Genomic DNA, 21,788 nt, shown 5'->3' with positions numbered 1-21,788 from the left:
ATATATATATATATATATATATATATATATATATACAGTAGATAGATTAATTTGATCTAATTATAATTCATTATAATCTGATTATAATTATAATAATAATTTAATTTAATTAATTTAATACAAACAAAGGTAAAATTACATGCCAAATGTTAGATAAAAATTTACATTTGTTATATTAAAATACTGATCGGGAAAAAATGCTATATCAAAATCTTGAAACAGTTTACTTCCAGCTTTGATAGATAGATAGACAGACAGACAGACAGACAGACAGACAGATAGATAGATAGATAGATTCTTCTTCTTTCAGCATTAAAAATGCTAATTATTCCAAACTTTTGACTAGCAGTGTATCAAGAATATAGATACAGTATATAGGAATTGTATATAAGATTTAATTACACAATTTACATGTATTTATCATTTTTTACCCTTTCACATATTCATGTTTTTTATTTAAAAATAAAATATTTTTCTCACACATTATAAATGTATAAACCATGAAAAAAAAAAACTCTTACAGAATCTAAACTTTTGAACGGTAGTGTGTCTATGTATTGATTGATTGGTTTCGAAAATTCAATATATCACTCAGCCAGTAGTAAACTACTTGCCTGCCATTTTTCAGAGTTTTCCATCCCAGAAAATAGAAGTTAGCCGCATGTCTATTGCTATCTGATGTCACCAGGGCATTGGCTAACACAATCTCATACTTCCCTGCGCACTCGTGGGCATATTTCAGTGTCACTCACGCTTTCTCGGGTCACGGCGGAACACCATCAATCTCTGTCGCTGGCCTTCTCTCGCTCTCTGTTGTGCAAACACAACTCATGCCTGACAGAGCAGCACTGCATGTTTCGCTCCCGTCCAATCCATATTGACGCGTGTCATTTAGAGCTGTGGTCAATGACGAGTCTTTATCACTCCCGTCGCTCCCACCGCCCGCTGACAGCTTCCCGTCCGGAGCTTATGAAAAACACCAAAGATGCTTAATGGAAACTGCCTTCTGCCAGCGTAAACGGTAATAGAGTCAGTCCCGAGATGTGGTGGAGAAGTGCAGGTCGGGAAATGATACCTGCTGTTTGGAGCACATCCAGAAAATCCATATGGATTGAGACGAATGTGGATTTCCATACTTTGAAGCTGGCAGTGCAGCCATATTGTGAGGGTAATGATGCAGAAGGTGTGAGAGCCCTACAAATATCACTTTGCTTTTCTCCACAGTTTGTCTGTGGGAGAATTAATCCGCAGCTTTGTTTGAGAAAGTTAGGCATGAAATGGCATTCATTGTCTTTTAATGGAGAGTTGAGCAAACAGTCTGTCTTTTTTCTTTCGTTTCTGCCCTCAATCAGGTACCGTGTGATTGTATGTGACACCCTGTTTGATTGATAATTAGGTTGTGATGACTAGAGGGACTTAAAACTTTAATTATAATATGATTAAACAATGCCCCCCTCATATGGGATCAGGCCAACGATGCAGGAAAGCCAATTTAATCCCTGTAAGAATGACTCGGAGCATCACAGGAACGGTAATGAGAGCTTGGAGAGAGAACCCTAATATCCGCTGCATGGGGCTCCGTCTTCCTGCCAGCAGTTGTGGGTTTCGATCTGTTACCACACATACACGCGCAAGCTGGAATGGGAAATTTCTCTTTCACATTCACTGCTCTTAATATAAAGTAATGACCCTCAACACTGCACATTTTGGATGTCACTTATTTGACACCCAATTTGGTTTATAGAATTGTCTGCTAAAGTGTTTCAGACAGCACTGCCCTAAGCTTATTCCTTTTTTTTTGGACATTAATTGACATTTTGTCTAAATTACATCTGAAATGTATTTATATACATATTTCAGTTTATATACATATTTCGGATACCACTGAAAATAAAATAATAATAATAATAATAATAATAATAAAATCTTTAAACCATTTATTATTTATTTATTTTTATATTTTATTTATTCTGACCTGTTTTACTTTATATACTATATATAAACATTCTTGTTGTCTTTTTTTAAATTATTTTTATATATTATTTATGTATTTATTTTTATAAAAAATGTTTATTATTATTGTTTGGTTTATATTTAGAAATTTATATTTTAATACATGTATTATTATTATTATTATTATTATTATTATTAAAGGTTAAATTATTATATTATCTTTAAATTACTATTTCCTTGTTTTTAACACTAAATTCTGAATTAAATATAGATTAATCTTTTAAAGCTATAAAAGTTCTTTTTTTCCTCTTTTTTTCTTTGTCCTTTGATTAATAAACATCACAGCAGCTGGTTATTAGGTTATTTTGGCTGTAAATTCTTTAAGAGCTGCCGCTGCTGAACGCGACGCGGATCTGACACGCATCATATTTTCTCTCTCTTTTTACCTTTTCTGACCCACTTCAGGTCTTAAAGTCTCTCTTAATGAGCTGACGAGTTAAATCGGGTGTGTTAGATGAGTGAGACGGACGGTGTTGGGCTGCTCCAGGACAATTTTGAAAACCATTTCAGAGACATGTCCTTAAATGTGACTCATATAAAATATATTACATGCATGCTCAGTTTTAAGGCAGCTTTAATCGCCTTTTTTGGTAACTTCATGACTTAATTGACCATGATATACATTTATTTTTTAATATAAATATTTTTTCAAATGCCTTATTTTACTTTGTCTTATTTGTTCCTTTATGTACTGTAAAACATGTTTATTATCATCAATATTCTTATTTTTATATATTAATCTATGCATTTAATTTTTTATGTATTTATTTTAATAATTTTTATTATAAGTAAATGCGGCTGGCATATGCACTGGCCCAAATTGAATTTAGTCATGTGCATGTGGATAGAATCGTCTCCTCTGAAAGCATTAGACGCTCAGGTTAGGACCTCAATGGCTGGAGCTTAAACTGCTGCCCACTGTGATATGTCACAACGCATGACCCCAGCAGCTTGAAACTGTAGAGCACCACATCAGAGCCGTATCCCCTAGCTTAACCTTTCATTGCCACCATATAATGAATCTGAATGGGTCTGTCGGTCTACATCCAGGCCTAGCGCTAAAGCCTGGCTCTGTCAGGCCATTTTGTCTTAAGGCAAAGTGCTCTGCAACATTACAGGTGTACCCAGCTGCCCTCTACACTTCACTTGCACTCGCTGGCTTTAACCTTGCATTTGCTTACTTGCTTCCCTTTGTTTCGAGTCTAAATCTAACCAGTCCCGAAATAAGTCAGCGTGCAGCAGGTGTATTTCTCAATTGTCATTAAATCTGGATTATGTAGTCTTTCACGTCCTCCAGGTTTTCCAGGGAGAGCGTTAGTTGAGTTAGTACGTATGGGCTAACTCATCTGCAATGCATAGCTGACATTTACACAGCATGTCTTGAGAGCTCCCTGAACATACGCTAACGCAGTCTTCTGATTATTTATGTATAAATTCTGCTCGTGTTGTGCGTGCTACTGTATGCGGATGAACAATTTATGAAAGGAAGAATGAATAATGCCTTTTTTGGAGTGCTTTTGAATTGATTCATATGATAAAGGCTCAATTATACTCTCTGTCTTACCTAGGAAGCTAACCACTGTTTGTCACCTCCATTGCGGTGGTGCTTTTCATTAAGGCGTGAGATGTGTGTATATTCCCATTTGTTTATCAGTATGTGCATTCCCCCGACCCACCGTTCAATGCTCCAGTGGATTTATTCAATGGCGTCCCTTCGTTTGGCTGCGTGCGGGTGTGAAAGTGCATGCATAATGCATGTCAGCGATGCGGATGTACTTTAGACCACATTATTTGGGCATTTTTTAAGCACCCAGGCTCGATGCATCAACGTCCCTTGTGTTTTTCCTTTTCTTCCCCAGCTAGCAGTCACATTGACCTTTTGAAAGGTTAATTTGATATTTTATTCTTTATAAGTTTGCAAGGTATGAAAATAGTTAAGCTCTCGGTAGCTGTGAATTAGCTCTCATGGCCATGTTGGGAAACCATAAAACCAGCTCAACTCCAGTTAAACCAGCTGTTTTTTTTTTCTTTAATTTATTTAATCAGGTCTACCCTTGCTAAATTTGTTAAGTTGGTCTATTTTGATGATTTTAGAATGGATTTGGATATGTGTCAGCTGGTCAGGCTGAGTGAGATTAGCTAAGCCAGCTTGGGATGCCAGAAAACGAGCTGAACACCATCTTGGATAGGTGGCAAGACCAGGTAAAAACCATCAATACCATCTTAGTTGAATACTTGTAGCAGTTTATCTACCCTAATGTGGTTATCTAGCTCTTAGCCTGGCCAAACCAAACCAGTTAGACTGGTCTGTTTAGATGGTTTTAGAGAGTTTGTTTGGCACTTGTGAGCTGGCCTGATTATGAAACTATCTGAAGAACAACTTGGCTATGCTGGGAGACCAGTTAAATCAGCCTAAGCTGGTTAGCTTGACAACTCTGGTCAAATTGGTTAGTGTGGTCTATTTTGATTATTTTAAAAGGGTTTTGGAGACTTGTGAGCTGGTCAGACTTGGAACTGGTTGACCAGCTAAAGACCAGCTTGTCCACATTTGGTTAGTCTTCAACTATTTGAATTTTGTTGTATGTGGTCTAATCTAATGTGGCTAGCTGGTCTCTTAGCCTTGCCAAACCAGTTAGTTTTATCTGTTTAGATGGTTTTAGAGGATGTTTAGACACTTGCCTGCTGGTCAGACCAGCTTGGTCACGTTGGCATACCAGTTAAACCAAATAAAACCAGCAATACCATCTTTAGTTGAATTTTATGGACACTTGTCTGCAGGTCAGGCCAACTTGGTCACATTGGGAGACCCATTAAACTAAATAAAACCAGCAATACCATCTTTAGTTGAATTTTAGAGTTAACTGGTCTCTTAGTCTGGTCAAACCAGTTAGGCTGGTCTATTTAGATGGTTTTAGAGGAGTTTTTGACACTCGTCCGCTGGTCAGACCAGCTTGGTCACATTGGCAGACCAGATAAACCAAAGAAAAAAAAAAAAATAGCAATACCATCTTTAGTTTATCTGGTCTGCCAATGTGTCAAAAACTCCTCTAAAACAATCTAAATATACCAGCCTAACTAGTTTGACCAGACTAAGGGACCAGTTAAGCATAAAATTGAACTAAAGATGGTATTGCTATTTTTTTTTTCTTTTTCTTTGGTTCAATTTTATGCTTAACTGGTCCCTTAGTCTGGTCAAACTAGTTAGGCTGGTCTATTTAGATAGTTTTAGAGGAGTTTTTGACACTTGTCAGCTGGTCAGACTGAGTGACCACCTAAACCAGCTAAAGACCAGCTTGGCCACATTGGGAGACCAGTTAAACCAAATAAAACCACCAATACCATCTTTAGATGAAAATTATGGTTAACTCGTCCATTAGCCTGGCCAAACCAGTTAGGCTGGTCTATTTAGATAGTTTTAGAGGAGTTTTTGACACTTGTCAGCTGGTCAGACTGAGTGACCACCTAAACCAGCTAAAGACCAGCTTGGCCACATTGGGAGACCAGTTAAACCAAATAAAACCACCAATACCATCTTTAGATGAAAATTATGGTTAACTCGTCCATTAGCCTGGCCAAACCAGTTAGGCTGGTCTATTTAGATAGTTTTAGAGGAGTTTTTGACACTTGTCAGCTGGTCAGACTGAGTGACCACCTAAACCAGCTAAAGACCAGCTTGGCCACATTGGGGAAACCAGAAAACAAGCTGAACACCAGCTTTCATAGGTGAGGAGTCAAGTTAAACCAGATCAAACCAACAATGCCAACTTAGCCGAGTTTTTGTACCTGGTAAACCAGACTAATATGGTTAGCTGGTCTCTCAACCTGCATGGCCAAACCAGGTAGATGGTTTTAGAGGTGATTGAGGCATTTGTCAGCTGGCCAGACTCAATCTAAACATGGTAAAAAAAACAACTATAACTTCAATAGATTGGTTTGTTATAATTTTTAGCAACTTAGCTGGTTAGGTTTGTGTGTTTTGTTGGTTCAGAGAGGCTTTGTGCAGTTTGTTTTATTATCCTAGCTAGACGATTATATGGTTAATTGCATTTTATTGTTAGCATTTAGCACTGTTTTTACTGCTATCTGTGACCCATCAAAACAGGCCTGCTGTGGCTCATTTTTGGGTTGTAACCCACTAGTTTGGAACCACTAATCAAGAGTATCATAAGACGTGGGCTATAAATTAAGCATGTTGTGTGAGTTCTTTCTCCATTATGAACTGTTCATGATACTGCTTAGTAAGAGAGGAAACATGCACTCTTCTCATTAGACATGTTAATTTAGTTTTAAAGGGTGGAGAAACTACTTAGGCTCTCCTTTGATCATTATTCATCAAAGCTTCTAAATGCACGAGCAGGTTGCGCTTGTCCTTGTGCGGAACGTGCCAACAAAATTGTTTAAAAGATTCACGTGAAAAATGCCCCACTCGTTTGTGCAAATGAGCAACAATGCCGTTTCCCAGAGCTTACAGTTCAGCCCATTTCATATGCATGGGATTCAGCTCATATGCCTCTATCTCCTGCCCTATCTTGCAAATGAGAAAGGTTATCTCACTCGCAGCAACTGATGAATGAATGAGCGTGCAGAGGTTTAGGCCGTCATGCTCCTCCAGGCTTCAGGCCAGGTGAGACATATCCTGCGGGCTTAATATTTCGTACTCTTAAAGGGGAGAGACTCCCACTGAGATCAGATCCGGAACCTTCCGCGCTGCAGGATCCTGCCGGCTGGAAGCCCTTTAAGCGAGGAGTGAGCGTAAAATGGAACAAAGGCGATTACACACTGTTCTTTGCTCTCAGTAACTATGGTAGATAAAAGTATAAAAGCAGCTGTCATACAGTTTCCTAAATCAGTACAACTGGGGACTGCAAAGGAAAATTAGACTTTAGTCTGACAAAAAGTCTAATGAAGTACTATTCTAAAAGTTAATGTTATATATTAAAAGTAGAAAAATTACATTTGACTATTTTAATTATATTCTTTTTTGTGAGCATTTGAACAGCTGCAGAAATTGCAGTGTGGTCTTTTATGATTGTTAAACTATATATTTTTTTCTAGATCTATCAACTTGTTTTTTAAATTTTTTTATTAGCTTTTTATTTTACTTTATTTAAAAATGTGCATTCGACTTCATAGTTAATCTATCTGCCGGTTTTATTTTTTGTATTAAAAATGCGTTCCATCTCCTAGTTTATCTGTCTCCATTGTTTTTAAAAGTGTTTTATTTATTCATTTATTTTAAATATGCATTCTTTCTGTCTCCTAATATATCCTTTCCTATATTATATTTTTATATTATTATTTTAATTATTTTATATTTTATATTTTATAATTTGCCTTTATAAATTGCCTATTTTATGATTTTCAAGATTTTCAATAAATAATTATTTAAATTATTATATTAACACAATCTTAATTAAAATATCAAACAAATTATTAAATAAATATTTTAGTAAAGTTAAAATGAAAAAAAAAACTTACTTTTTTTAAATACATTAGTTTTGTAAATAAAAAAATATATATTTTAAAATTATAATTTATGTATTTATGAATGATGTGTTGGACAAAAGGGGCTCCTTGGGTTCAAAAACAACTGAGAACCATGATCTAGATCAAATCTTCTAAACTTGGTAATATCCTCTTTGTTTTATTTGCTACTTGAACATTTGTCCATTACATATACTGGATAGATGCGGTGATGCCTTCAGATTGGCCCTTAACACCAGTAAAGAAGAAGATATAAGCAGGGAAGAGGATAGTTTCAAGCACTGGAAACGGCACCCCTGACTCAGCATTTCCAGGAAGTCGAAGACCCTCTAAACTCTCAGTGGAGCCTTCATGATTTCGGGGAGATATGTCAGAGTTGACATTTAGACATTTGGAGGAGGTTGATGTAGAAGATGTCTGTTTTTGGTGCAGGAGTGGGGGTGGCTGCGCTCAAAGGTTGTTTGAAGGAGCGTGAAATGCGATACTGAGAGGGCTAGAGGTGGTTGTTGTTTGCAGCGATATAGCTGCACTGGGAGTAGGTGTTGGAATCATTGGCATACAGATGGTTCTGAAAGGAAGCCCTTCATTGGGCAAGTGAGGTAGTTGTGGGTGGAGGTGCTATCCAGTGCCAGTTTTATGTGGGTTTGACCTCACACCCTTCCGTCTGTCCAGTTAAATGTATGCAACAATAATCCCATATGTTACTGAGCATCGAGAAGATCCTTTAAGAAACCCTAATATGCTTTACTCGCACACAAGGTCCAAATTCTTGCTAATGAGGGGTGTATTAAGAAAATTTACTGGCAAATATTGATAATATATATTTTTAAGTATTTAAGCATTTCTCTTTCACAGTGTTTCACTCAATCAACGCCAATATTATGGGTTCAGTTTTCAGTAAACGTAACCTTGAATGCTTTAAGTCACTTCAGGTGAAAGCATCTGCCAAATGAATGTTTTTTTTTATGCATTATTTTGCAGTATTTTACATACATTTTCATAGTTTTTACATGCGTGGCTCTAGCACCGGCAATGTTATTGGTTCAATTTCCAGGAAGTACTAATAAAATGTAAACACTGAATGCATTTTACGTCTATACGTAAGTCCAGATAAAGCCACATTTGTTTCTTTGTAAAACTGTGCATGTGACAATTTTTTAAGATTTTGTGATTATTTTTATGGCTTAAACTGTCTTTAGATAAACAAACATTACACCAAATACACAAAATAATGTTCTTTTTAGCAGCATCATATGACCTCTTTAAGACTGAAGTAAAAGCTGTTATATGTGCTAGTCATGACATTTTTTCTTTAGTAGACAGGTTGATCCTTTGTTTCGCTTATGTCAAGTTCACTCATGTCCAACTAAGTTACCAAGTTACCAACTAAATTATCCATTTTAAATTGACCAGTTTATTAACTTGACAATTTTTACTTATTTTTTGCGAGAATTCATTTTAGACTGCACCGAAATATTATGCCACATTACATCACGTCTTGCGGCTTAGTTTTTGCCTTAATCCAGAAGCTCATGTTTTGTTTGACTTCGTTTGTGTGGACTGTGATCGCCCTGGGCACCAGTGGTGAATTTGGCACGCTGAATAGCTGGACAGACGTGGCCAGGAAAGGGCTGCAGTCCAGAAAGCATTCGTACACAAAGCCCTGGGCACAGAACCTACTCTGGCTGCAAAATGGAACTACGCCAGCAGCTCTCCAGGCCTTGGTTGACTGATGGGTGCTGGAGAAGTCGATGTTTTGTAGGATAACGGTGTCCTTCACCTAGTTTTCTGCTGGTTTTCTAAATGGACCTTCTTGGCATTGTGTGCATGTGATGTGCGTCCTCACTAAGAACTCTATTGTGTTGTGGCAGGAAACTGGAAAGAGTGGTGTTTAACTGCAGCTGCAATATCCGTTGGATCCAGCTGTGGCAGCAGCGAGGCGAAGCCGGACTCCATAACCAGCAGCTGTTCTGCAACAATGGAGTCTCCAAGATCCCTCTACAGCTCATGAACATCTCACACTGTGGTATGGGACATTTTCTCTAAATTGTGGTCGCCATAAAAGAAATGTCTTGGGTTCAATAAAGGGATAGTATACCCAAAAATGATAATTGTCATCATTTACTCACCATTCTAAACCTGTATGACTTTATTTTTTCTGTGGAACACGAAAGAAGATATGGCCACACTTTATTTTAAGGTCCAATTCTCACTATTAACAAACCATTAACTATGACTTTTGCCTCAATAAACTCCTAATTTGCTGCCTCTTAATAGTTAGTAAGATAAGTTTAGGTAGGATTAGGGATGTAGAGTATGGTCATGAAGAATATGTGCTTTATAAGAACTAATAAACAGCCATTATGTTAATAATATGCATGCTAATAAGCAACTAGTTAATAGTGAGAATTGGTCCCTATATTATAGTGATATTTTCCAACAAAATGGTCTAATGTTGTTTTGGACCCCACAGACTTTCATTGTATGGACAATAACACATTTTTCAAAATTCTCTTTCATGTTCTGCAAGAGAAAGTCATAAAGTCATACAGGTTTGGATTGACATGAGTGAGTAATGATGACAGAATTGTCATTTTTGGCTAAAATCAAAATGATTCAACCGCATTTGTAGCAATTTTGATTACCACAGAAAATAAATGTGTATATTTTTCTAATTTTGTGGAAAACGTTCCTTAAAAGAATACTGTAGCTCTAAAACTTAAACAATTGTAAATCTTAACATGAGCCTAGTGTGGTAAAATTGTTTCCTGATGTTGTTTGTGTAAAATTATAGCCGGTGCTTTAATGTCATGACCTTAAAAAGGTATTTTTAAAGTAAGGGACGAATTGAATCGACATAATGAAATTCTTGCCACAAATGCTGTCAATAGAGCTCAGCCATTTCATTTATTTAGATTAACTTGAACATATTTATGTTAAAAAGCATAAATACCTTTTGTTGTACCATGACTGCTTGTCTATTTCCCACCAAGATTTGCCGGAAATCAGCGTAAGTCACAGTAACCTGACGGTGATAGAAGGTGACAGGGTCACAATCACCTGTAATGGGTCAGGAGTGCCGGTACCGGAAGTGGACTGGACTGTTGGTGGACTGCACTCCATTAACACACACCAAGTAAGGCAGACTTTTGCTTGTAGCATTTTGACTAGTAAAAACTGTGCATTTTATGTACCTTAAAAATGATATTAGTCAAGGTAGATGGCATATTTAATTTAGTAGAACATACAACTTTGGAAAACATGGGTCTAAACCAGCTTAAAAAAACAGTTGGGAAGCCAACTAAACAAGCTTAAACCAGTTTAAACCAGCCATATGTGCTTTTGCAGCTGGATAGCCAGTAATGGAGCGTAGCGTTAGTTCTGGCAGGTCACGTTAGTCAAGCTCGCATCAGCTGACACTCAGCTGATCCACGTCTACCTATAGGAATACGACGCCAATCATAATTCCCTTTATAAGGTCCTTTCAGTCATTGTTCAGCAGCTATCGCTTTGCTCAGGAGCTAATCACCCACCTCCATCCCCAACTCCTCCTCTCGTCCAGTCAGGACTTGGCATTGGATATTTCTTCGTGAGTCAGACCACTGAATTATGTTGATATATAAAATAATCACACATTGATGATATCTGCTACATTAATCATTAATGTTGGTTCTGTTCAGTTTACCCTAGGGGGGTTATTTATGCTCTCCCTGCTCCTATCTATGCTAGGCTGCATGGATGGGCAGGGAGTGTTGCCCAGAACAGAACCATACCCCCAACCTAAAATGTATGCTAACTGTAAGTTATCTTTGACGATAGTGGTCCTGACAGAACTACCTTTTTAAACGGACTATACGTCTATCCCTAACAGTCTGGTTTTGTTTAAAATTTAATTTGGCATTTACTCAATTTAAGATCTATTAAATTACTCACTTGAGCCTTACAGTGACTGGTTTACACCATAAACCATTTGTTGAATCTGTGCAAGCTTGGTTGTGTTTCCAAAAGCTATTGTGTCTTTCTCTCTTCCAGTCCAATCAATATCCACCGAATGTCCACTCCATCAACTTAACTCTGGTCAACATCAGCAGAGACGATAACAGCTTCATGCTGACTTGCATTGCAGAGAATATAGTTGGGATGACTAATGCCTCAATACAGCTTTCAGTACAGTGTAAGTGCCTCTTTTCTTGCTCCCTGCCTCTCGAATATCTTTACATTCAGCCTCACTGCCTCTAACGTGCCAATTCTGCTTCTGTCTAGCTCACTGAACTGGCTTTGTCTGCCTCTTTAGCTTGTTACTGTCACTTGCTACTGTGCCTCATGGCTTCCAACTCAGTTTCTTAATTTGTATTGCCTTTTATTTTAAAGGTAGGCGTTTAGGGAGGGGATTACCAGAAAGCTTTTTTTATTTTTTTGGAAGTAGTAAGTACTATTGATCGAAATGGCTCTGGGAGACGCAGAATCAATGCTATAGCAAGGTAGAGGTGAAATGTGTAATTTTTGTTATTAAAATACTTTCTATTATTGTAGCTTAGCATGTAGGCACCTAAAAGTAAGCCATTGTGGCAGTTGATTTTGCTCAAAAGTGTAAATATTGTGGCTGTGTGATGCTTTCAAAACATCGCTGTTTGTTTTAGGATTCTGACCTGCACAGCATAGCAACTGGCTCAGCCAATGGTGTGAGTTTGGGGTGGAGCTACCTGACTGACTGACCAATGACAGATAGAGAGAGGGTGTTATGGAAACCTGTTTGACAACAGATTGTTTTAACACACTTTTATGGCAGTTTGTAACTATTTTACATTTTAGTGAATTGGTAGCTAATTCTTATGACAGTCTTATTTGTATGTTTTCGTCCGTTCTGCTTACACCCCACTGACACTTCTGTTTAGGGGTGGCCCTTTATTCTTACATTTTTATTTCTCCCTAAAAAAAATTTCCATACAAATCATGTTATGAAATCATACAAAATCACAACCTTTAGGTTTTCTCATGAGATCGGGTTGGATTGTTTTGTAGTTCTGTTTAGTGATGTTAGAGGCACAGAAATTACACACTGCCTTTTGAATGTTGTTTTGAATATTAGTTCACTGTTTTATAATTATTAGTATTTTAATTTAGCCAAATTTGTGCAAATGACTGCTTTGTCAAATCAAATTCTAAAAAAATCACAGTGAGGCTAATGAAATTGGTTATAAAATAATGATAAATTGCTTCACCAGAAACAGTCCTACTCCTACAAAAAAGAGATCTTAGGTTCTACACAACCCAGCGTGTTGTAGGAACGTAATTTGTGTAGTTTATTGATCTATGAAAGCGAGGGCTGTTCTTCATCTGGACTTTTCACACGAAAAAAAGTCTGTAAGTGAAATATTAGAGAGATTTATCAATGTTATCATGTTTCAGTGTGGAGCAGACTACATGTGATTGCTTTGTGGCAGAGTTAGGTGGTGTATTTTCTGTGTTGGGAATGGTATGTGGGAATCAGACACTTGAAAATGTTCCTGTTTTTGTTCACTTCAAATGTGTTTTGTGCCTTATATTAAACTTGGAAAACAATCAATGCACATTGCATTTTTAGCGATAAGAAAAAAGGAAGTTTATTTGTCCCATATAGGGGCAGGCATGCAAAAATAATGTCCCAAATGAAAAAGAAAATGAAAGAAACAACAATCCTGAGGCAATAAGCAACATGAAAATTGGCAAAAAGAAACTATGCCTCTAATCAAACATATAAATCCTACCCCTGAGTAACAATAACCAAACAAATCCAAAAAGACAATGAAAGGCAGAGAACAAAGACAAACACTGCCTTAAACAAGGATCATATATAAAGACATGACTCTACCAAAAAACACAACAGGATAATGAAACTTTGGTTTATCTAATTAAATGAAACTAGTATATAAATCTTAACTCCAGAATAGACTAACCAGTGTGCTCGTCTTTTGTGCCTAGTTAAAACTATTTGAGAACTCATATTATGTTTCACAATGTGTCACAATAAAATGATATAGCGATTAAAATGTTAATTTAACTGTTGTCAGAATCACCTGGTAAGCCTGTGATGCTTTGCCATTAAGTAAACTAAATGGAAAAAAATGAAAAAAGAACTGTGTCTACAGTTAGAAAACAAAATACAACACAATATCCAACAATAGCTGTTTCCTCCCACTTGGAATGAAGTAAGGCAATTAAAGACCGTATAAGAACACAGCTAGATACAATTACAACGTAATGTGAGGTTGCGGTTTTGTATCTGTATTTACATTTATACTGAAAGGTGTTGGCCAACAACAGTGTAACATGATTCTTCCCACACTCAATATCTATTGACCGTGTAAGATTTGCTTAGAGCGGCAAAATCTGTGGAAATAAGAGAAAGTCAGTCAGTCTCTCTCACTCTCTCTCTCTCTCTTTCTTTCTTTATTTGTCTCTCACAATCTCCGGCTTTGAGACTGGAGAATAATCAAAAAAATACTTGATGTCAATGATTTAAAAGGTTTAGGTGTAGTAATGCAGACTCCAAACATTTGAATAGTCCTGTATTATAATATTTAAGCTTAAAATAACTTATTCTAGAAGAAATTATGTGTGTTCATGTAAGTAGAAATGACACATTGGGGGTGTTTTCACATATAGTTCGTTTTAAAAGAAACAAACCCAGTTTACTTAAAGTGAACCAGAAAGGGAACCAGCCGAAAGTGACCTCAGTCCTTTTGGTGTTCACAATCTAGTGGACTCAAAAGAGAACCCAGTTCTTTTTTTGGTCCTCTTCAGCAATGAAGAGATCTCAGACCCTTTCTTGTTCACACCACAACTTTATAAGAACTCAGACCCCAGCTTTCTGTGCAGCAGTGGATTTTGGGTATTCAAGATGGCGTCTTCACATGTTGTCATCACATGGATGTGGCACATTTTGAAGCAAATGACAAACAGAGAAAGAGTCAGACAAAGCAGAACTAAAGGAAAGCATCTGAAAAAAACGGAAGAGGAAAAGGATAGCAACTAAAAAGAAAATGTTCTTCCAACACTATCAACAACTGCTGCTGCTTGCCACAGGACTGCTTGTGACGAAATTAACACTTTTATGTTTTTATGGGTTGAGGAGAGTTTGCGTTTAATGTAATCATCTTTCCAAATTTCAATAAGTGCACAACTCTCCTCCTGGGACCACACAACCCCACGACCTGCCATGGTGAAAAGTTTTTTCTGTTGTTACAGCAGTGACGTAACGTGACTGCAGGTATGGCAAGTCTCCAGGTACACATGTCGAAACGAAACGCAAAGCGGTCCGGGATCTCATTGCTTTCGCATATCACGAAGATATCGAACCACAAACGGACCCACAAACGATCCGGAGGTGGTCTGAGTACGGTTCGCTTTTGGGTCCTTTTAGGGGGGTCTGAGATCACATGGTTTGTTCACATATACACGCTGAACCGCTCCGTTTCACACGAATTAGGTGTGAAAACATCCTGAAATGAATTAACCACTGATTTGATCCCTGATGAATGTTTAATATGAACATTTGACATATTTACAGCATCATAATTGCTGACAGTTACCGTCAAACATACGGTGGGTGGAAAAGATGATGGAAACGTTTATGGGCTGCAGTTGTTTCCCACCTTTGGCTCTGTGCCTGCATTCCATGAAACATCTGCTCGTCCAAATGCTTGATGACCAGCCAGGCAGTTAACCTGGGATCTTCCTGTCCAAGAGGCAGGATAGCGAATCAAACAAATATCTGTACGGACCACCTGTGCCGCAGAGGCCAAAGTCCCACTCATGCATAAATGCGGTTTATGATAATCCATGCTCATTGGTCTATGGATTTATGTTGGATGGTGGCACAAAGTACTTAATCCTCTCTGTATAAAAAGTATTTTGTTTCTCTCCTGCAGTCCCTCCTGTTATCATTAAGTTTGAGGAGCCGCAGAAGTGGCACGACACGTGTATGATCTTCACGGTGCGTGCAAACCCCCTGCCCACCCTGCGCTGGTACTATAAGGGTGAAGAGATCAAGCCGACTGAATACATCCGTCCAGAGATGGATGTCTACCAGGACAATCTAGAGGGATGCCTCATGTTCAAAAACCCCACACACCACAACAATGGCAATTACACATTGGAGGCCAGCAACTTCCTGGGCGTGGCCATCAAAACTGTGTACGCCCACTTCCTACGGCCACCTTTTGATGGTACGTGACTCGATAACATCGCATGTTATTCTAAAACTTATAGTTACATAGTGTTTCCCAATGAGTGAACTGTCAAATACAACTGGAAACATTTTTTCCCCCAAAGTGTTGTCATACCTGCAAAAAGTACTATGTTGATTTTCCACCTGTGGGAAATAAAAGTCAAGTTCTCTTGTTCTGGGCAAGCATTTCTATGATTAGAGCTGTTAGGTCACAGATGCCGTGTTGAGAAACAGAACAGACTGGATGTCGGTTAAAGGCCCTGCCTGAATAACTTATTAACACCCGAGGTGAGAATCCAACAGGTTTATAGATAAATATAGATACAGACCCTTACTTGGAAAGTTCACATTTCTTGGGATGATGCTACAGCGCACATAAGTGTGTGAGTGTGTGCACTGTCATACCGAAAAACTTGGGTTCAGTCTGTGCTTTAAATAGATACGTATAGGTAAAGTTAGAGTGAAAAGTCTGATACTACATACACACGCACACACACACACACACACACACAAAAACTGAGGTTTTACTATTTATTTAAAGAATTAATTTAGCATTTTTTTTTTTTTACATGAAATGGATTATTAAATTATTTAAAATATATATATAGATAGATATACTGTATGTGTGTGTGTGTATCATTTTTTATGAAATTAATTAATGAGGTGATGATTATTATTACATGCTTATTACATTTTAAAATGTTAAATATGTTATAAAAGAAACAGCCATTTTAAATGTTAATAATATTTCAAAATATTAACAGTATTTATGATCAAATAAATGCAGTCTTGGTGAGCATTTTGTTCAAAAACATCAGATGTATTTATACTAGTGTTTTCATTAATTATGAACCTCACGGCACTGATATTGTGTGCACATGAACATGTATCCATGCAGATCATATGATGCCCTCATGTCTGATTTCACATCAATATAATGTTTAATTGCATGTTAAATATTGCAATGATTTCTCATATTAAATTCTAAAAAACTCATATTCGAACATTACCATAATTGCACAAGAATGCACTGAAGGGTAAATGCTGATCATAGTATAATAACAGTTTAAAAATGTGTTTACCTGAGTCCTTAGAGCTGATATTGACATATTCATATCTAGTTGTAATTATATACCACTGTGTGTTTTTTTCCCCTCTTTTCTCTGTAGACTACCCAGATTATGGTGAGTTCTCCCTTTAATTGTTTGCTGCATGTATTTTTGTAACTTATTCATTAGTTTTGTTTATCATAAAACAAAGAATGATTTAGAAAGAAGTAATTTGGTCTGTGCACTGAACATACAACTACCCTCCAAACAATTACCTTGGCCTTATTCTCAAATGGCCGGCCACCATAGTTGGGCATGCTGTTATTAGACCTGTTTTGTATTTTTGGCATAATGTGACCGATATCTGTCAGTATGGGAGAAAAATAAGATCCTTTTTCACAAGATACTGTCCGAGGGACATTTACTGACCTTCACAAGAATGTTGCACTGATATCACCCTAGTTTAGCATATTTAATCAAGTTGAGGCACAGAAACTGTGTGAATGACAGATTGTTACTGTCAGAGCTCTGAATGAAGTTAGATGGCTATATCAGGCCGTATACACACGGGCCCTCCATCGAGGTAAAAAAACAGAAAAATAAGAACAGCCTAAGGCTTTTGTTCAATACTACATGAATAATAGCGACTGCCTAATCTAGGATTGGACTCCCTGTCGAAATGGCAGTAACCTTGCAAAAAACGGGTCTAATCAAACAGTATTTGCCCCAAGACATATTTAGTGAATAATCACCGAAGGTACTCTTAAAACCAGGGTTGTCTAGTCCTGTTCCTGGAGGGCCACCTTCCAGCAGAGTTTAGCTCTGGCACTAATTAAACACACCTGAACCAGAAAATCAAGGTCTTTGGATACTAAAAACTTCCAGGCAGGTGTGTTGGAGATCAATTCTGCATGAAGCGGCCTTCCAGTCTTAAAACAGTTACTCAGAGTGAACATACAATCTACCTACCCTACCTACCACCCTACCCACCTACCTACCTACCGACCTACCTACACTACCTACCACCCTACCTACCTACCTACCCTACCTGCTACCCTACCTACCTACATACCTACCCTACCTACCAACCACCCTAACTACCTACCTACCCTACCTACCACCCTACCTACCAACCTACCTACCCTACCTACCACCCTACCTACCAACCTACCTACCCTACCTACCACCCTACCTACCAACCTACCTACCCTACCTACCACCCTACCTACCAACCTACCTACCCTACCTACCACCCTACCTACCAACCTACCTACCCTACCTACCACCCTACCCTACCCTACCCTCCTACCTACCTACCTACTTACCTACCTACCACCCTACCTACCTACCTACCTACCTACCCACCTACCACCCTACCCACCTACCACCCTACCCTTGATTTTGGGGGGAAATCAAATCTATGCTACTTATACAGTGGCTCTAAAATGTATATGTACATTTAAGCCACAAATATATTTTAAGCAATTTTAAATTATAAAACAATATCACACATATACTGTACATATACTTTTCAAAATATAGCTAAACAGAATTTGGACATTTTTGGTTGTCAACCTTTGGTTACCTACCAACCTACCTACACTACCACCCTACCTACCTTTGAACTGATCAAAGCACAATGTGAAAACATAAGTCATTTACTCATTTTGGGGTCACAGTAATGTACAGTATGTCCATGTACTGTAGTATTATTTTATCTTCAAAAGGTTCAAAAATATATTTTTCTTCTTCTTCTTCTTTCTTCATTCTGAGCAACACTACACTCTTGTTTGTTTTCTAGTGAGTCCGACTCCGACAGCTATTCCAACCATGACACATCGGCCTGAAGAGGACACATTTGGAGTGAGTGTTGTTTTTTTCTCCTGAGATCAAAAGCACCCATATGAAGTATAATGAGGTTTCTTGAACATCTTGTTCCCAGGAACACATGACAGTGGTGTCGAAAACAAACTATTCTAAACCATTTTCTTTTTGTGTATTTTTTTCCTCCTCACTCTCTACCTCTATCTGCTGGTTCCCTTGTGGCTTCTGTGTTTTACAGCTGCTTAAAAAAGTACTTTTGTTCATCTTTGTGCTATAATTGACTGGAAAGAGATTAAATTTTCATTTGAAGGGTTTAATAGGGAATCTAGCGCTGACACAAAAAGTGAGCATGGCCCTCGATTGTTTGGAGGTCCTAATTACAGGGAAAAGCTTTTTTGCTTCAGATAGCTTTATTCCAGCACTCTGACTGCTTTGATTTATTGTTTATTGTCTTTATTTGGTGTTTATCTGGAGCATTTAGACATTATATTAAGTTGTACGCTTTGTATTTCCCATAAGGAAGTGTATCTTGGCTATAGCGGTATCTCTGTCTTACGACACCTAACCTGAATTATTATTATAATAATTTTTTCCCCCTTTTATATGCTTTGGACTTATCTTTTCATGCAACTTATCAAAGCTACCGCTGCCATATGCAACTTATGACTCCAATTACATAAATCTCTCATGATTACAGCATCAACATCAATACAAATCATATAAACAAGTCAAGACACACTTCATAGGTTTCCTACACAAAAGATTACTACACAAGAGATTAGATAGAAATATTTATTTGACACATTTTAAGTTGCTAGTTATGTCATTCCTTTACTGTAGTTCCCTCCTAAAAATATTTAAAAAATCATTTTAGATTATAAGTTATTATATTAACAAATAAGACGTGTTTTGAGATTCAAGCTAAAGTTATAGCATGCTAGCATGTGTTTTACAGTGTGTAGAATGTAAACAGAATGCTAATTTTCTCTATGCATACATGTAGAATACCCAGATGACCTACTATGTTTGCCAAAATGTGCAACCGAGCATACGGTTTCCCACGATGCAATGCGCTTGACTTGACCTTTCATTCCAGTGTGAATAATGAGAATGGAAGAGACTTCTTACTAGACTCAGTGCATTTCATTCACTAATAATTGCGAGGATTATTTCATATTTGTACACACAGGAGAACTTCTCACCAAATGTTTCTACATCAGATACCTTGCCACATGAATTTGTTCTTGACCTCATTCTAATCTAAATAAATGAGGTTTTCCATTTGCATAAAACATGTCTAAACATTTTCCATAAACGCACAACCTTTTTCTTTACAAACTTATGTCACAAATTTGTTAATGAGAACCATTATTTGATTTTGTTAAGGCTTTTTGTGCACAGGCTTTGATTAAAAAGTCAACATAGCTAAAAATATACTGTGGGAATTAAACATGCAATGTGATGAGACATCACAACAACAGTGTAGCATGCTAATGTTCGTTTTAGCCTTTTATATTGAGTAGTGTTTCATATACATTTTTCTTTTAATTAGCAGGCAGTAAACCGTTTACTGTGCAGTCCCTTACGAAAATTAACCATGGTTAAGTATGCTAGCATTCAGCTCCAAACGCTAAGCTAAGTGCTAACCTGACTGTTTAGGTTTTCATAAATCTGGCTCTCATCTCATAATTTGGTTCATCAAATAAATGAAATGTTGTGTTTCCTGCTTCTCTAGGTGTCGATTGCAGTTGGCTTGGCTGGCTTCGCCTGCGTTCTTCTTGTCGTTATGTTTGTGCTAATCAACAAATATGGCAGACGCTCAAAGTTTGGCATGAAAGGTAAGCCAGTGTAAACTACTCAGCGGGAAACTTGGCACATTGCGTTATTAGTGAATAAGTGTGACATCAACTGACTCATTTTTTTTATACCAACAACTGTGATTTGTAGGAAGAAGGGAAATGCTAAAACGCTATTCTAATTGTTCCATTTTAACAATTTGCTCTGAATCAAACTCTTGAGCTTCTTGGTCTTATTTGACATTTTAAACTGTTTGGCAAGATCAAATCAGGTTGGATTTAGCAAATGCTTCTTTGGGAGTTCAGATGTGTATGTACATCTTTAATCGTTCATTAAACTGAGTCCTAATGGGTGTTGTGTTTACCGATTTCAAGGAATAATGAACCTGATGGAGTTTCAGCCACGCTTTTGGTCTCTAAATAGGATTCATATGTTACTGTGCTGGATGGAACGTTGGGTTTGTGTGAAGTCCAAAGCCTATGCATTGCTGGCGAGCAGTTAGTGGACGCCGTAGTTAGCCATCGCCTTGCTTACGTGCTGGGATGCTAGGCTCAGTCATGCTTTCCTGATTCTCCGATGGGTTTGGCAGGGTTGTTGTTTTCCTCTCTCCTCTCAAAATCCTCCAAAGCGCGGTCGGCTTGGCTACCCTTGATGCATTTTGGCTGCTTTTTTAGCCGTAGCAGTGGGAAACAACCCTGTTTTGCGTCCCAGCTCTGACATGAAACCCAGAAATTTCGAATTTTCCCCCTTGACATCTCAGTCGTTATGAATATGAGTCATCCGGATGTCATATAATGGCTTAGTAATGAACATTACGTTGACATGTAGGCTCGTGTGGAACCGTGCAACACCAATTACACTACAACCAACACAAATGCTCATGTATCAAAGGGATAATTAATGTGATGCTTTCGGTCCCCGGAGCCTCTTGCCATGTTGTATTTTTCATTCAACATCTACTGAAATGTAATCAGTGGCTCTGTCTGGTGGTAAGGGTGTCAAAGTATCCATAAGCCCCTTGTACGTCGCAGACAGAGCTCAGAATGAATGCGTGCCATGTTGGCTGACTGTGTCTTGCCTTGGCACAATGCCAAATTCATTGACTTCCTCCGTTTCACTTTGGTTCCCACGGGGACATCCCCCCCCCCCCCTTTCTACCGTGTTTTACAACCGCTACCCTTGTCTCTTCTTTCCACCAATCCCTTTATACCCTCCCACCCTCTTCCATCTGTTACCCCCCACTCTTGTTGACAGAAAGCGAGAACTCTCAATCCTTTTTTAACAAAGCTAATTAATTGGAGATTAAGCCGATAACGTAAACGGATGTGGAATTAAGTAAGAGAATGGAGGAGGGAGGAGAGCTCTGGATGGTGCTGGAAGAAGTCCGGCTGCCGGTTCCGGCTTGATCTGAC

At 37.9% G+C, this 21,788-nt stretch overlaps 1 protein-coding gene across 1 annotated transcript in view; it reads left to right on the top strand.

Annotated features, from left to right (window-relative positions):
• The window catches only part of LOC107714007 (NT-3 growth factor receptor-like), a 230,652-nt gene that overhangs the window by 102,720 nt on the left and 106,144 nt on the right, over positions 1-21,788 (top strand). The window contains exons 5-11 of the mRNA XM_016519696.1: positions 9,369-9,523; positions 10,491-10,633; positions 11,530-11,671; positions 15,408-15,704; positions 16,876-16,890; positions 18,557-18,618; positions 20,315-20,417. Coding sequence (XP_016375182.1) covers positions 9,369-9,523; positions 10,491-10,633; positions 11,530-11,671; positions 15,408-15,704; positions 16,876-16,890; positions 18,557-18,618; positions 20,315-20,417 — 917 coding nt within the window. The remainder of the gene's footprint in view (positions 1-9,368; positions 9,524-10,490; positions 10,634-11,529; positions 11,672-15,407; positions 15,705-16,875; positions 16,891-18,556; positions 18,619-20,314; positions 20,418-21,788) is intronic.

This window comes from Sinocyclocheilus rhinocerous, unplaced genomic scaffold (genome assembly GCF_001515625.1).
Source record: "Sinocyclocheilus rhinocerous isolate Xijiao unplaced genomic scaffold, SAMN03320098_v1.1 scaffold568, whole genome shotgun sequence".
Taxonomy (NCBI): domain Eukaryota; kingdom Metazoa; phylum Chordata; class Actinopteri; order Cypriniformes; family Cyprinidae; genus Sinocyclocheilus; species Sinocyclocheilus rhinocerous.
The sequence above is the reverse complement of the archived record's forward strand: the minus strand, read 5'-3'. Positions and strand labels throughout refer to the sequence as shown.